This window comes from Vicugna pacos, chromosome 32 (assembly GCF_048564905.1).
Source record: "Vicugna pacos chromosome 32, VicPac4, whole genome shotgun sequence".
Lineage (NCBI taxonomy): Eukaryota > Metazoa > Chordata > Mammalia > Artiodactyla > Camelidae > Vicugna > Vicugna pacos.
Genome location: NC_133018.1, coordinates 23,100,347 through 23,117,576, shown reverse-complemented (window position 1 = coordinate 23,117,576; position 17,230 = coordinate 23,100,347). Strand labels below are relative to the sequence as shown.

At 46.8% G+C, this 17,230-nt stretch overlaps 1 protein-coding gene across 3 annotated transcripts in view; it reads left to right on the top strand.

Annotated features, from left to right (window-relative positions):
• The window catches only part of TMEM132D (transmembrane protein 132D), a 527,348-nt gene that overhangs the window by 241,006 nt on the left and 269,112 nt on the right, over window positions 1-17,230 (top strand). For all 3 annotated transcript variants that reach the window (XM_072953620.1, XM_072953621.1, XM_072953622.1), the window contains exon 3: window positions 6,521-6,667. In XM_072953620.1, the coding sequence (XP_072809721.1) occupies window positions 6,521-6,667 (147 nt within the window). The remainder of the gene's footprint in view (window positions 1-6,520; window positions 6,668-17,230) is intronic.

Genomic DNA, 17,230 nt, shown 5'->3' with positions numbered 1-17,230 from the left:
CCGGCTGTTTCCAGTCGGGACGAGGAGAGGAGTGCCCCCCACTCACATGCTAGGCAGAGACCAGCTCAAATCTGGGGGACGTCCGTATATGCACCTCGGGGAGGGGGAGACTTTCCTCCCCCTTCTAGGGTCTTCTGGCTGGTCCAAGAATCAAACTGACATGAGACAGATGAACAGGAGAAAATCACATGGAAGTTTAATCACGTAGGGACACGGGGGAGACCCAGGGACACCAAGTAACTTACGGACACGGCGGAAACCCTCACCTTGAACACCACCTGCAGCTAAAGACACAGGGGATGTTGGGGGTGGGGGTTTAGGGCCTCAGAAGGGAGGACGTCAACCGACATGTTCAGTGCACCAGTGTCTCCTGTGCCAGGCAGAGGCCATGGGGCACAGAGTGGCCCCTGATCGCTCAGAGCCCCCCCACCCCACACCGCATCCACATCCACATCCTTTGCAGGTGTCTCTGGTAACGGCTCTGTTCTGGGCATAGGCCCTCTATGTAAATTTTTTTAAGTAGTTAGGGGTAAGGTCAAAGTTTCTTCCCAAGCCATTTGGGCCTGGGGTTGCTTTCAGCTCGAAATCATCTGCATTCCAGAGGCATTCTGGGGTGGCACGTTGTTTCCCCGAAAGTACACACATTTCCCCTCTGCCTGCCCCCATGGTTTTACCATTTTGCAGGTGTGTGGGTGACGGAGTAAATTAAATCTTTGTGCGATAGCCACCCGCTGGGATCCCTCGGTCACGGCTCCGGAGGTGACATGACGCTTTTCCATCCCCCACTGACCCACTGATTCAGTCGCTCGTTCCGAACAGATTCCACTTACCGCGGTCCAGCTCCCGGAAGTCGCAATGCTTCCAGCCCTCAGATGGCTTCGTTTAGCCAGGATAGCATTCTGAATTTGGGGGAATTTCACATAAAACTGAGAATTGCCGGGCTCCCTCCGATGTGATGAAGGATTGGGAACAGCAGGCCTGCAGGCAGCGGGGACCGGAGGAGAGGGCAGGTGCCCTGCGGACGAAGCCTGTGCTCGCGGTTTGAGTCGTCAAACCCTAGTCCAGTTTGCACTGTGTAATGAATGACACCGTCTCCACTTCCTTTTAATGTTGTTTTTGGTGGAGGGACTGGGGATTGAACCCAGAACCTCGTGCATGCTAAGTGTGCACTCTACCACTGAGCTCTACCTTCCCGGGGGCCTTGTAATGGTCAGTGAATCAACCAGTGACTGAAAAGTGCCTGCCTCCCTCCCACCTGGTCCTGCGTCCTGGAGGCCACGCCTCCCCCTTCCTCCAATCTCGGCCCCTCCTGCTGGGGGTTCTTGGAGACGCCCCTCCCTGTGTGCTCTTTAATCTGCCCCAGATGGTGGTCCTTCGACGGCGGGAAGATGCTACACACATTTCTGTGTCCCTTTAGCCCTTGCAGTGCCCCACGATAGCAAGATATCAAAACTGGCTTGACTTGAAGTGACTGGCTTTCATTCCAGATTTAACTTGACCACGAAAAACGGCAGCGTGAGAACAGATCCCCTCATGCTTGTAAAGACAGGAACAGCCCAGCTGGCAGGAGGACTGTAAGCTCCTTGCTAACATCCCTTTACCTGCACCGTTATAACGTGACCGCTGCCCATTGTGTGTTTCCGTCCAGCACTCGGGAATTAAAGCTTCCAGTGGGTTCGAGCAAGTCCCTTTACCTGGGGTGTGTGCGCCCCGAGGGCTGTGCAAAATGGTTCATTGGGATGATGAAAAACAGGACTTCTCGACATGCTTATTTGTAATCTCATTTTTAATTTATACCTTGTGTCTGTTTTACAGCATTTAATTTATACTTTGTGTCTGTTTTATGTAGAAGCATTATTTTATTTCAATTGTCCAAGTGTAAATTTGATAATTAAATAGACCTATATCAAGGTTGAATGTTAAAAAAGAATAATTTATTGATTCGAGTGCCTGGTTTTAAGGACAGTGTTTGGAGCTTGCTGGATCAGGCTCTCTCTTTCACTAGGGCCGGTTCCCCGAACACTGCTGGCCTTTGGCTGTGTGTACGGGGATGGTCCCTAGGCCACGGCAAAGAGACTTAGCAAAGGACGTTCCAGCAATAGGGAGAGGGGCCCCGCATCACACGGAGGGGAAGGCGGGACACGATTAACCGAGAACTGCTGAGAACGTCGTCAGCAAGCACGCTGAAACGGCTGCTGGCCGGGGCAGGGCCACGATGTAAGGGCGGGGCTGAGAGTGGCTCTTAACATAAACGAGGTCTTGGTGGGACCCGGCACGCTCGTCAGCTGTTCCTGGTCATTTGGAAAGCAGGAGCCACGGGCGGTTGTGAAACGGGCACAGAGCTACTGCGTAGGAGGAAAGAGAGCGTGCTTTCTTCCCGTCTGCGGTTAACGGGAGGAAGCGAGTAAGGAGGCGGAGGGATTCGAAACAGCTCTGCTTGGACCCAAAGGGGTTTTGTTGGACTGTGAACTGATGGGAGGTACAGTTAGTCGGGAAGGGTGCCACTAGCCAAATCCACAGCACTGTGTGCTGCAGCCTCTGTACCCAGAGCGTGAGAGAGGGGATGTGGGGCACAGAAATGGCAGATGGGCGCCGCGGTTCTGGTCCAGGTGGCTGGCTGTCTAGGGGATGTCCCTGGACACTGTGCTTGGAACACACACATGCACATATGTGCATGCTACGTGTGTATATGTGTGTGTGTCTGTGTGTCTCTATGTGTGTGTGTCTGTGTATGTGTGTATGTGTATATGCCTGTATGGGCATATACATGTATGTGTCTATATGCATGTTTATGTGTATGTCTGTGTTTATATATGTGTGCACATACCTGTCCGTGTATATGTCTGTGTAAATACCTGTATGTGTGTATTTGTCTGTGTTTGTGCATGCATATGTGTTTATGAGCACATGCATGTCCTTGTGTGTTTATATCTGTGTCCATATACACGTGTGTGTGCCTGTGCATACAAGTCCACGTGTGTATGTGTGTGTGTGTGTACGTGTGCGTGTGTGGGGGTGTGTACACGATAGCACTGTGAGGTTTTAAAAGCTCAGCGCACCCCCGAGCCAGGCGGTGGTTATCTCTTCGGCCGTGGGGCGTGTGCGCTCTGGGGGAGACACGGCTTTCCCCTGTCACGACGGTAGACGTATTATTAAGTGTAAATACACAGCAAGTGCCTTGGGAAGCAAGCTCTCTGTTTGTGTCTGTGGTGAAGCTGCCGGTGTAACCTGTGTTTATTGCACCACAAGCAGGTCATAAAACTTCCACTAATGAACGTACGTAGCTCAGGTGTCGTAAATAAAGGAAGGAATTAGCATTTGGTTCAGACCCAGTGAAGCCAAATTTCACATGTTCTAAGGGTGATCTTAATGGTTCCAAAACACTGCCGCTTACAGCTCTGAGATTCGTGCTCCAAAATGACTGACCCAGCACAACCCGTGTTCAGCACAAACCGTAGGTGTAGCGCTGAGAAATACCCCCCCGGGTCCTTGCACGTGTTCATACTTGACGCACAGTCTGCTCAGGGATGTCTCTTGAGCAAGGACCCCTTGTCCAGTTCAGAACATCTCCAACACGCCGTGGAGCTGTGTCTTCCCCTATGAAAACATTCCGTGTCTACGAAAGACAATTTCCCAGGGCCCGGTACTACATTTCAGAATTTCCCCTTATAAATCATGCTGTAAATCCTAGCTTCATGTAGCTGCACCAGAATTATTAGCAACAGGCACTCCAGGGGTTAAATAAGAACTGTGTTCTTTCCTAAGAACTTAAGAGCGATTCGCTGGCGAAACGTTACCTGAATTCCAAGTGCCCTCCTTCTGAATAAAATTTAAGAAAAATATGAGCCCGTTGGATAACAGAAAAGGCCTGTGGACCGACATCGCCTATAATGAAAAGATTGCCAGATCCAGGTGAATGACCTATTTATTTAAAGCAAATTTGATTCAATAAAATTCCAGTGCACAGTAATTGGGGCCGCCCTTAGAGTTCATCCTAATGGAAGAGCAGCTGTACGTAGCGAATTGAACTGGTGTTTTCAGCACCCCACCTTGCTTGCCTGCAATCGAAACGAGTTCCTGCAAAGGTGGGAATCGCGCCACGTGGCACCCGCGTGTCCAGGTCAGACGCCCCCGCCCGATGCACGCAGTTCCCGGTCTGTAAGTGGCTACACTCCGAGTGTTGGCTTCTGCAGGGGCTATTTACAACACAGGACATTTGGGTTTTTTCTTTTCTTTTTATCTCTAGAAGCAAAGACACTCACCTTCTAAAAATGGTAGCTTCAGCCCGGAGGGCTACACATAAGTAGCGACTCCTCGTCTCCGTGTGGGGTAGTCAAAGCAGTGTGTGCCTGGGGTCTCCAAGACCACCCCTGGGAGAACTCGCTAGGAAAACTCACAGGACTCAGCATGTTGCATCACCACGGCTGAGCGATATCACAGCAAAAAGACAGAAAGCACATCCAGCAAAGGGAACGGGCACGTAGGGTGACGTCTGGGGGGGCCAGGCACCAGCTCCGCTCCCAGGGAGCCACACAGGATGGATGCCTTGAATTTTTCAGCAACAAGTTGTGATAAGACGTGTGAGCTGTTGGCTGCCGGATCCTTCCCTGAGCCTGGGGGCCTGGAGGTTTTACCGGGGGCAGGTCCCTAGGCACCCTCCGCCTGGCAGGCACCGAAACTCCAGACCCCTGGAGTGAAAGCAGGCATCTGGCATGAACTATATTGTTTGTACAAAAAAAAACTTTAGACTCAGTGAGCCCCACTCTTTTGGGAGTGGGGGAGCCCTCTTGAAACCCAAGTTCCCAGATGCAGGTTGGGGGCCAGCCCCGCCAGGAGGCGTTTCTAGGGACGGCAGTCTCACACCTGCTGGTCAACTCTTGTGCACAGTAGGTTTTCCAGTTCTTTCTGTGGGAAACAGCGTTCCTAGTGCTGGCCGGCAGGTCCTTTCCTCTCTCAGCGCCGGTCCTAAGAGCATCATTATTTCCTCCCGTCTTGCTTCTACTAGCAGGAGGTGGTCTGGCCTGTCTCCTCTGATGTACGAGTGAGGATTTTGGAGATGGAGACTCAGGGCCCAGCGCCTTGCCTCTGTGTGCGCACGGGTACCACCGCCATAAGTCTGGGGAGGCTGCCTCTCTCTGTAGCATCTTCCGCCTGGTCACCCGTCCAACGGGCCCGGAGGTCCCCTGGCATCCTTGCTGCAAAACCCTTTTTATTCTCCTCAAGGGGCTAAGAAAAGAAAACACAACAGGAAACATGACTTTTCCCAACCGTTTGTACATCTAACTGATTCCAATTTATTGTGTCGTCCTGTTACCCTCATAAGAGTCCTTTATCACTTTCCATTCCATATATGTTTTCTCACTCGAAATTGCTTCGAGAAAAAGCACGGGTGTACAAGGAAGCCGCTTCAGCTGCGGGTCCTTCGGCCTCCCTCGTCAGGCTGCTCTGATGTCCTGGAGGAGGACCTCTGAGCACGCCCTCGGCCCTTTCCCCGAATGAAGGAAGGAAGGGATGAGTGAACGGAGGACAGGGATGCTGAGTGAAGTCCGTGGTGGACGCGCACTTGCTTTGGTCAGTCTGCCTTTGTCTGAAGTCTGAGCGGATGTCAGCGCCCCTGACAGGTGCTCACCGCTGCTGGGTCAGCGAGAACATGAGTGGGGTCAGATAAGTGGCTTCAGTACCAGGAAGTTTTACGTGATGCCGAAGACAGCACCGAGCTGGTTCGACCGGCACTGCGGTCAGGAACAGTTTCAAATCCCGGGTCACCTGCTCACAGGCTGCCTGATCCCCGGGGTGCTCTGCTCTTCCATGAAAATTAAAATGGCACTGACCTCCTAGGGCGCGTGTGAGAGTTAATTCAATTGGAAGAGGGCCTGGTTTGTGGGAAGAAGTCGAGAAGTGGCAGTGATGGTGATGAGATGGGGGTCATGGTGGTGGCGTTGACAGTGATGGCCATGATGTAGTGGTAGATGTCAAGTGGACCTGTCACCTGCCTGCATCTCCGTTTCCTCTGAGCCGTCCTATTGCCAGACCTGTCTCAGCCTCCCCGCTTTGAACTTGGCACCTTGCTTGGGAAATTAGATAAAATAATGCTGACGTGGTGCCCTCAGTGCCTGGCAAGGACCAGACATCCCAGGAAAGTGCATCGTTATTATTAATCTAGTTTTGCCATTATAGTGGATTTCCTTTTCCTATTTCGTTTCAACGGTCGAAGGGTATTCAGGTAGTTTTGTTTTTAATGAAAGCCATCCACCAGTGCAGCATTATTGCCGTATGTAACCAGTGCTCGCCGAGGTCAGTATACTGTTGCCAGCTCCTCTGTTAAAGGAAGGAATCCCTGGGGAAAAAATTAGGACAGAGGGGTCGGAAGTTGATTGCAGCTGTGTGGTTAAGCTGTGTTAACCACGAGCTTGCACCTGCCAGGCAACAGTGTGACCTGGAGGCCGCCGTGCTCCCAGGAGCAGCGGGAACCTAGGGGTGCCCAGAGCCGTCTCAGCTGTCCGCTTCCTGTCTCCAACAGGGCCAAGGCCACGAAAGGCATGCGCGTCGCCGGGGTGCGAGCCAGCAGCCCCGCCGCGTGGGAGGTCAAGGAGAGCCCGGCTCACCCCGGCAAGCACGCCCCCACGGCCATCGTGTGTCAGAGGAAGTCGCCCGGCTCGGAGAACAGGTGAGTCCCCGCGGCCTGTGGCCTCGTCGCGTTCCTTGTGGCGGGGACCTCGTGGTTTCCCGAATCCGCCAAGAACCGCTTTCACCGCGCTTTGCATTTGGGGTGCGTCGTCCGTGTCATTCGTGCTTCCAGGTGAGACAAATGGAGCCTTCATTTGGAAAAGGGGGGCTATCGTTCCCAGCGGGCCGCCTTGAAACCCCAGCGTGGCTCGGCTCAGCCACGGGCCGGCTCCACGCGGCCGGAACTCACCTGCAAGCGGTGTGGCACTGCAGCGCGGCCTCTTTCTAACCCACGTGCTCGGGGAAAACGTGGGCAGCTCTGATAACAGGGCCCATTTCGCAAGTGTGGAAAACAAGAGTTCGTCGATGGCGTGGCACGCGAAGGTGCCTTTCCCGTTTGCCGCGTGGGTTTAAATATGATGCGTTGCTTGCGTTTGTGGGCAGGCCTTTTTCTGGTGGTCCTGTGCACGAGCTGCTGTGGAATGACAGGGAGCTGTGACCCAGTCTAGACACAAATGAAAAGTGGCCTCTGTGTGTGGGACCCACCGAACCAGAAACAGCTGCTTCCCGGCTGGGCCGAGACACCTGGGGACTCAGCGCTTCTTGATTTATTCCTGTTTCCCGAAACCTCATTCGTGATGCGAGAGAATTTCTAGCCTGGTCACCAGTTCTTGCCACTTTTAGGCTGGTTGCTTTTTGTTCTTTATGTCACAGGCAATTGAAAAACAACTTGAGAATAGACTTGTTCCAGGTATGTGAGTTATGTTATTTCTGGAGTCAGCTCTGTCTGTTAAGCTTCGCAGCTCAGTGTTTGGAAGAGACGTCTATTTTCCATTGTGTTTTCTGATGCAGAGGTCGTGACTCGTATTAGCTGAGGCTGTTATGCTTTCGGGGGTTTATTTCCAAAGAGCATTTGATGCCTACTTTGTGGGGAGACGTGTCATGGGTCTCCCACCGTGTTCCTCTGGTTCACGATGACGCTTCAGGGTTTGGGTCAACAACTCAGGCTCTGGCTGATGCTTTTCCCTTTGTGACCACTGTTTCAGGATTGTTTGTTTTTTTCTGAGTCGCTTTTAGAGCAAATGAGAGGATATCCTAGTTCTCCCCCAGCCCCAGTTGTTTCTGTCCTAACGGTACACTACACGGAAACCACACAAGTTTCCTGTACAAACTTCCTAAGTCAGCTCACATCCAGAGATGTCTGGGCCGGTGACCTGCTTTGGGAAATAAGATGCCGCCTCAATGAAAAGTTTCCTTTGTGTTGTGAAGTTAGCAAAAATTAGGAAGGGTAGATAAGTAGGCAGATAGGGAGGGAGGGAGATAGTGATGGGTAGGTAGACAGACAGACAGATAGACAGATAATTTTAGTCTTTACCAAAAACAGGAGTGGGGGTTGGGGGAAAAGATCTCAGCCAAGGTTCTTGTTCCTCCTCTTCTCTTCTTGTCCATTCTGTGAATTAGTAGCAATAGTAGTGGTGGTAGTTTTAGATATGAAATGCAAAGAGATTTGAACCATTTTGAAACATTTTATTACATATATGTAAATGTATCTATTATAGATATACATGCAATTCCATTGTGTACATACACCACCTGCTCTTTACCCAGTCATCTGTGGATGGGCACTTAGGTTGCTTCCATGTCTTGGCTGCTGTAAATAGTGCTGCTGTGAACATGGGGGTGTGCGTATCTTTTCAAATTGGAGTTTTCTCCAGATTTATGCCCAGGAGTAGGATTGCTGGATCATATGGTAAGTCTGTTTTTAGTTTTTTAAGGAATCTCCATATTGTTTTCCATAATGGCTGCACCAAACTGCATTCCCACCAGCAGGGTAGGAGGGCTGCCTGTTCCCGACGCCCTCCCCAGCACTTATTATTTGTAGACTTTTTCATGACGGGCATTCTGATCAGTGTGAGATGATACATCATTGTATCTTGATTTGCATTTGTCTAATAGTTAGTGAAGTTGAGCATCTTTTCATGTGCCTGTTGGCCATCTGGATACCTTCTTTGGAGAGATGTCTATTTGGGTCTTCTGCCCATTTTTGGATTGGGTGGTTTGTGTCTTGGTTATTGAGTTGTGTGAGCTGTTTATAGTTTTTTGGAAAGTAAGTCCTTTTGGTCATGTTGTTTGCAAGTATTTTATCCCAGTCTGTGGGTTGTCCTTTCATTTCATTATGGTTTCCTTTGCTGTGCAAAAGCTTACACGTTTGATTAGATCTCACTTGTCTATTTTTGCTTTTATTATTTTTGCCTTGGGAGACCGACCTAAGAAAACATTGCCAGAGTTTATGTGGGAGAAGGTTCTGCCTGTGTTCTCTTCTGGGAGATTTATGGTGTCCTGTCTTATATTTAAGTCTTTAAGCCATTTTGAGTTTATTTTTGTGTATGGTGTGAGGAAGGGTTCTTTTTTTATTAACTTTTTTTTTATTGAGTTATAGTCAATTTAAAATGTTATGTCCAATTTCAGAGTAGAGCACAATTTTTCAGTTATATATGAACACACATACATTCATTGCCACATTTTTTTTTTCGCTCTTGGGAGAGTTCTAACTTCATTGATTTACAAGCTGCTGTCCAGTTTTCCCAACACCACTTGCCGAAGAGGCTGTCTTCTCTCTATTGTATGTTCTTGCCTCCTTTGTCAAAGATTAATTGACCGCACGTCTGTGGGTTTATTTCTGGGAGCTTTATTCTGTTCCATCGACCCATATGTCTGCTTTTGTGCCAATATGGCTCTGTTTTGATGACTGTAGCTCTGTAGTATTGTCTGAAGTTGGGGAGAGTTACGCCTCCAGCTTTGTTCTTTTTCTTCAGGATTGATTTGGCAATTCTGGTGGGTCTTTTATGGTTCCATATAAATTTTAGGATTTTTTTTTTCTAGTTCTGTGAGTAATTGGACAGGGATTGCATTAAATCTGTACATTGCTTTGGGTATTATGGCCATTTTAACTATATTAATTCATTCAGTCCAGGAGAACGGATATCTTTCCATTTCTTTAAATCGTTTACAGCTTGCTTTATCAATGCTTTATCGTTTCAGCATAGAGACCTTTTACTTCCTTGGTCAGGTTCATTCCTAAGTTATTTTTTGATGCACTTTTAAAAGGGATTTTTTTTTTTACTTTTCTTTTTCTGATATTTCATTGTTAGTGTAAAGAAATGCAACATATTTCTTTGCTGAATTCATTTATCAGTTCTAATAGTTTTTCTGGGGAATCTTTAGGGTTTTCTATATGTAATATTCGGTCATCTGCATATAATGACAATTTTACCTCTTCCAGAGAAGGGTAGTTTTTGAGCAGAGGGACTAGCAACTGTGATTTCTCCTGGAGGGAGCTGGGAAGGTGGGGGATAAGGCTGAATGTAAATTACTTTTTACTGCGAACCATGTGGGCTATGATTTTTTTTTTACTATGTGCATGCATTACCATTTAATAAAATGTGTACAGTTAAAATAGACTTTTTCGGAATATGATATATTCATTTATATGCTCAACTTTTATCCTCACTTCAAAAAATTTTTTTTTACTTCTGTCTTTATGGGATGAAATAAAAGAAAAATTGTCCTCCCCTCTTTGAGCTAGCGTGTAGACTGGGAGGAGATCTATTTCTCCTTTCTTTGAAGGATAATAGGAGGATGTATTATGGAGTAGAAGTTTTAATGTTAGGAGGTTTTTCTTCAAAGCAAAAGCGATTTTGCTTGATGCAGTCTTCCCACTCTCTGAATGTTTTTCATTTATTCTTAAAAGTTGGAATCAAATCATCAGAATGCAGAAGAGGCAGTCTTCATTAGCTTGAGAGTCATGGATTTTGTATTGCTAATAATTCACCATGGATCACGAAGAGGCATTAATGATGTTAAGTCACTGTGACAGGTGTAATTTTATGGATTAAAAAGACACTTGTGCTAGTGAGGAACTCAGCAAGAGTGATGAAGATCTCTTATCTAAGTGGAAATACATCCTTCTTTTTTTGAAGAAGTTTGGTTGCTGAAAATCTTATCATCACAGTATTAGCATGTGAATGTTATCCACAGCTATCAGATCTGTTTTGACTAAGCATTGCCAGGAAATATTACAGAACAGAAGCAGAGTAACTAATTATGCTCCGTCCATCAAATTCTATTTGGTGTTTTCTTAATCTTGCTTATTATAGCGCACTGTAAGCTTAGATAAATGTGTAACAAAAGCCATGTACTTTTTATTTCTTTCCTCTTCTCTGCAAAGATGAGTGTTTTCCAGAGTTTGCTATTTAGATGATTTTAGGTGGTACATAGAAGTGGGGTCACATAAACTGGCATGAGAGGAATTTACATGCTTTCCAGTTCTCCAGCAAGACTTCTGATTGAAGAGAAATTCATCTGTTTTAGGGACTAATCCATCTTTTAAAGTCTCTATCCTTTGTTAGTAGATTACAGACAAGCAAGAGGACATAGTTAGACTTAACCCATTTTCGTAGTTATCATCTATTTACTCCATATTTACTGACGTTCCATTTATTATAGATAGTTTTGTTACTATCTAAGCTTGTACTGCTCACTGCAGGACAGATCAGTAAATCCAGAGATGAGTTTCTGGGGCAAGGAATAGTGACTTTATATACCGACATAATGACATATGGAAAGCTACCAGACCAAGAAGATGGAGGACTAGTGTCCCCCCAAAACCATCCTACCTGAGTTAGAATTCAGGCTTCTTTTATACTGAAAGGGGAAGGGGTGTGGTTGGTGTCAGAATCCTTTGCTCTTGCAGCCGTCCACGTAGGTCAGGTCATGGTGTCCCCGTGAACTTCCAACACGATGCATGTTACTCTCTGTTCTGCAACTGTTTATCACTATATGAATGGGGAAGATGTTATGCCTTTAAAGGTCAGAGCCTTGAGAATAGGCTGTCCTGTTCCTTCCGGGCTATCGGCAACATTCTTCACTTGTAGCAAAAGCAACACAACACAAAGGCTAAAGTAACAGAAACAGACCCAACGTGGAGTCAGATCTGTTCTTCCCTGTTACTGTATGTTCCATTTTAAAACAAATATAATTTAAATAATAGCATGAGGTGCCAGAAATAAAAAGTCATATTTCAAAACATACACAGATATGGTTACAATGAATGTATGAATGTACATTTGAAGTTAGAATATACTGGCATTGATAAATGCATCTCATACTATATTTGTTACGATGAGGTTTGATTGTTTAATAAGAGTGAGTTAACAAAATAAAAGTTTATTTCTCTGTCACATACCATAAGCCCTGATGTGGGCAGGCCGTGGCTGGCATGGAACTCCTCAGTGCTGTCAGGGTTCTGGGCACCTGTCTTTCTTCAGCACCATGTTAACGCATGGCTTTCACCCTTGTAGATCAAGGTGGCTGCTGAAGTGCCAGTCATCACATCTGAATTGCAGGCTAAAGAAAATTAACAGAAAAGGGTCTTCTCTACTGGATCAATTCCCTTTAAGCAACTTTCCTAGAAACTCATGCCACACCCCCCATACTCTCTTGCCTCTCATTGGTAAGGACTTAATTGCGTGGCCACACCAGACTTTGAAGGAAAGTGGGAAACTTCACTTCTTACAGGCAGCAGTGTGCTTAGCTCAGAATCAGTTTTCTGCTCCATAGACTGACGAGCCGACTGGACGGGTTGGGCAATGAGTAACCTCTGTCTCAGCAATTTATAAAGAATAAATGTTGTGGGATTTCCAATAAGATGATTCAAAGAGCATGGTACCTAACTGCCTCCTTCATCCAACCAGGTTTCCAGACATTTCCACTGAAATAAAATAGGGGTACGAAGACCCACATTAGCAATGCACTAGAGAAGTCATCACGCTCATGTTAGGAACATAGAGAAGTGTTTGTGAAAGTGCAGGACTGAGTCGAAGGAGGCTGCAAAGGTGTCCAACCTCAGCTGTGCATAAAAAAGGAAAAGGACGAGGAATGTGAGTGGAAAAGACCCAGGCATCAAAAAAAACCAGGACTCTCTTCTGATACCCGCAGCAGGCTGTGGCAGGAGTGGGAACGGATCCATCAACACCAGCAAGATTTCCTCTCTGGACTGGTAACAATAAAAGGCAGGTGCTGGGTGAGGAATGCAGGTACCCAAACCCACAGAAAACCCTCAGACAAATGAAAATATCACCATAAGAAAGAATTTAGGTGGGGGAACGCTTAAAAATCAAGGACAAAGATAGAATTTCCTGCATGAAATACAGATGGTTTTCAACACTGATCAGTGATCTCAGATTCAAACTAAGCGTTGTATCATCAAAGACAGATGAAGCCACAAGAAGCAGCGAACGTGGGAGATGAGAGAGGTGGGGGAAGAGGCGAGACACGCAGTAGCTACTGGAGTTGCTGCTGGAGCAAATAAAGCCAGTGACGCTGAGTGAAACCTTTAGGAGGAAGAGAGGCTTCGAAACAGAGAATGAGGAAGAAGTGGAAGTAAGATGGAGAAACCTCTGGAAACCCATCAAGCAAGAATATGAAGGAAAACATGACCACAGGAACAGGAAGAGATCACATGGTTGCCGTAAGGTCCGGCACTGCTGGTTCTGCACCCAAGAGGACTGAAAGCAAATGCTGGCCCAGAGGCCGTGCGTGCCCGGGCACATCGCAGCGGCGTTAGTCGTAACAGCCAAGAGACGAGCAAGGCAACACGTGTGGCCTGTCCATGCAGTGGAATATTATTCAGCAATGAAAAAGAGAGAGGTGCTGAAACATGCTACAACAGAGATGAACCTTGAGACCATTGTACTACATAAAACAAACCAGACATAAAAAAAAAACACGCACTGTATGGTTCCATTACACCCAGTGTCCAGAAGAGGCCAGTTCTTAGACACGGAACGTGGATGAATGGTGGCCTCTGGAGGGCAGAATGGAGGGTGACCCGTAATGCGAATGGAGTTTCTTTCGAAAGTAATAAAAATAGTCTCAAATTAGACAGTGATGGTGGTTGTTCGGCTCGGCAAATGAACTGAAACCCACTGATGGGTAAAATGGTGACCTTTACAGCGTATGAATTAAGTCTTCATACATCTTATAAAAATCAGTTGACTACAAAAGAGTTTACGAGAGAATACCAATTTTGTTTGTAAATGAATCTAGGACAGGGGAAGCTGAGAAAATACGTGAACAGGATGTTGACCGTGGTCCCTTCCCAGATGTGCCGTGACTCGTGGTTCACAGTGTCCCCTGCATTGTTCAGTGTGTATCTCTGAAAATCCCCACGGTGAGCATGGATCTTTTTTTTTTTTCTTTTGAGTTAGGAAACGATGAAGTTGTGATGCCCCGCCATGGGGGAAATGGTTCAATAGCGCCCTGGACATCTGTCTGCGTAATTGCCGAGTAGAACACTGACTATTTGGGAATGCTTTATTTGTCTGCTGACTTGTGCAAATTTGAAGCCGGAAAGATCTGGCCTCTTTTTGTTTGGGGCAGAAATTACTCATCATGGAGATATTATAGACTGCTTAAAAATGTTCAGTTTTGCTTTAGAAAGCAAGGTTTTAATGATTGCAATTTACTGCTGTTTTGACTGTGTCAAGATGACAGACCAAGTGATGGGGGGAGAAAAAGATACTGGGGTTTTTTTTTATTAATGTAGTAATTTGATTAGAAGTATTTTCCAGCAATCTAACTTTCGAGAGACAATTCAGCTCCACTGACATCCAGAACCTGAGTTTAACAACACCACAACCCGAGACAATGGGACAAAGTTACAAACATGTTGTGTCTGTCCCGTGGCAAGTGGAACACTGTTGACGCCTTCATGCTTTCAGTGTCCTTCCCATCAACTCTTACGAATCATAATCGTTGTCCACATTACCACTGAAATGATAATTCCCTCACAAAGAAGAGAAAGAATGTGGGTGTACGAGTCAGGAAATCTGATATTCATTTCTCATTTTTATGCTGGCCACCTTGCATTCCACCAGAGGGACGATATGACGTACAAGTTCTTACTCTGTATTATCAGCCTAACAAGGTCAGCCTTCCCTCGACTAGCGTGGGAATCTGATGTAACCCTGCGTGGGAGCAGACAGACCTGGAAATTATCAAGCGCACCGTTTAAAGAAAGCCACCTATTAGCTGTCCTTGGGTTGTTACAATGACGGTGCAGCACACACACCACCTGCCGAGACCGTGGAAGATGATGCTTTATTTCCATCGCCCAGATGAAAATGTCCCAGAGTACCGGGCGAGTTGCATTTGTTGTGCGTGGGGCCTGTGTCAAGTGTGAACCACATTCCTCCGTTATGTTTAAATGTCGGATCTGTCAGAAGCATTTCCACTTAAGTTTGTTTTAATAACTTCTGCATTAAGGATCCAGCTGACCAAGATACTGTTTCCAATACTGCGAGATATATGTTTCCTAAACATACTGGCAGAAAAAGAGATGCAGATGATAAAGTGAGTTTTTTTTCCCCCTGAGAACTGAGGAGAACACAGAAGCCTTATACACCATTGGAGGAATTGCAAAATGGTTTGCCCACCTTGGAGAGAGATTTGTGGGTATTTGGCTATTGACTTAAAATGTGCGACCGTATGACCCTGAAATCATGGTCCCGGCACCTCTACTCCAGATAAAAGCTGAGCCATGGATATGACGAGATGTGTACAAGGGCGTTCACAGCTGCATTTAAAAAAATCGCAATTTGTAGATACTGACAGGTATATATAGAATAGATAGATAATATTATACTGTATAGCACAGGGAAATGTATACAAGATCTGGTGGTAGCTCACGGTGAAAAAGAATGCGACAATGAATATACGTATGTTCATGTATAACTGAAAAATTGAGCTCTACACTGGAAATTGGCACAACTTGTAAACCGACTATAACTCAAAAATAAAATAAAATAAAAAATAACTAACTTTTGAAAACCTGAATCTCCGTGGTCATCAGAAGGTGAACTGATTTTTTAAAATGGGACATTCACATAATGGAATCTTAAGCAGCAATGGCAAGGAATTGCCAACCTGTGGTTGTTAATGTTTATCAACATTAGATTGACCTGCAGATGTCACACTGAGGGGAGCGGGGGGTTTGAATAATAACCTGCACAGCGCGACACCGTGCCAGGAGGTCTAGAAAGAGACCCGCGGGGAAAAGCTGAATTAGTAGAGACGGACCTGGGACGAGACACCGCTGCTGCTGAGAAGGCCGGCGGGAAAGGACGCTGGGCGGGCATCGCGGGGAGAGATGTGAGCTTCTCTGACTTGCCCCCTGAGGAGCTCGGAGACTGAGAAAGGCGGCAGCGATCGTTCAGGCCCGCGGCAGTGCGGTCACCGGGAACCGTGAGCCCGGGGCCCTGTGAAAGCACAGCCCGGGCTGAGCCATCTACCAGACACTCACGCAGTCCCGTCCCGAGGTGGCGCGGGGCAGCGTGGGGTTTGCCTTAACTTACCCTTGTGCTCCTTTACGTTTATTACGTCCATATATCTGGTGTTTAGCATTTCCCATTTCCAAGCAGAGCCACAGTTAGAGTTCAGCTATCTACCGCCCCCCTTCGGCGGGAGCCCGCGGGGAGTCGCTGCCCGTCCTTCCGGGGGAGACTGCCTTTGCTTCTGATGGGACCCTCACGGCGCTGTAATCCTCAAATGCCTTCTGTTACTTTGTTTTTCTGCTGGAGCTGGAGAAGTCACAAAGGCAGCACGCATAATAGCCTGATAGCGACAATAATTGCATTAGGCCACTCGCCGGTGCTCACCGAAGTACTTCATGAACACACGCCAGTGTCGGAGATGGTGGCCCGTGTTGGCTGCTGTGTGGGCTTGTGATCCCACAGAGCCCTCCCAAGCCACCGTGTATGGCTTCTTCATTGATCAGAACTGCTAAAAATGCCTGCAGGGGCAGAAACACCTGGTGTGACACGTCACACACCCTCGAGAAGACCGTGGGCTAATATTGGTCTTTATGGAAATTTCTGAGCTTGAACTTTCAATGAATGTGTGTGTGTGTGTGTGTGTGTGCTTTTACAGACATGTACGCAGACCCCTTAGCATAATTTCCAAACCTGGAAAAATCAGTAAAAGTCCCACAAGGAAAAAACACGTCTGTATATAAATCAATGTCCATGTATCTGTGTGTCTTTCTTTCTGCCTGTGTTTACATCTGTACCGTACCTATAACTTAGCTACATCGTGTCTATATTTATGTTTATATAGGCAAGCATAATGCATAAAATATATGCGTAATGCGAAATATAAAATTATTTTTTAAAGGATCATGAGCATTTGCAGGTGTATTTGGTTTGATGGGTGTTCATTGTTTAAAAAGAAAAAGGGTACACAAATGTCTGGATACTGCAGACGTTTTGAGAGTGAGGAGCAAAGAGCTTTGAGAAAGTCGGCTTTCCGACCTGAGCTGTAGAAGCTTCTGCAGTCCCTGATCTGAGCCCGCATCCTCCGTGACGATCCTTCGCTGCACGCATCCCGCCAGCGTCCTGCAATCGCCAGCTTTCCCTGGTGGGCTTAGCTTGATGGAGCAAGTGCTGTGTTTGCATGATCTGTTTCTCGAAGGCCTGGGGAGCAGTTTAGAAAGATAATAGTATTTCAT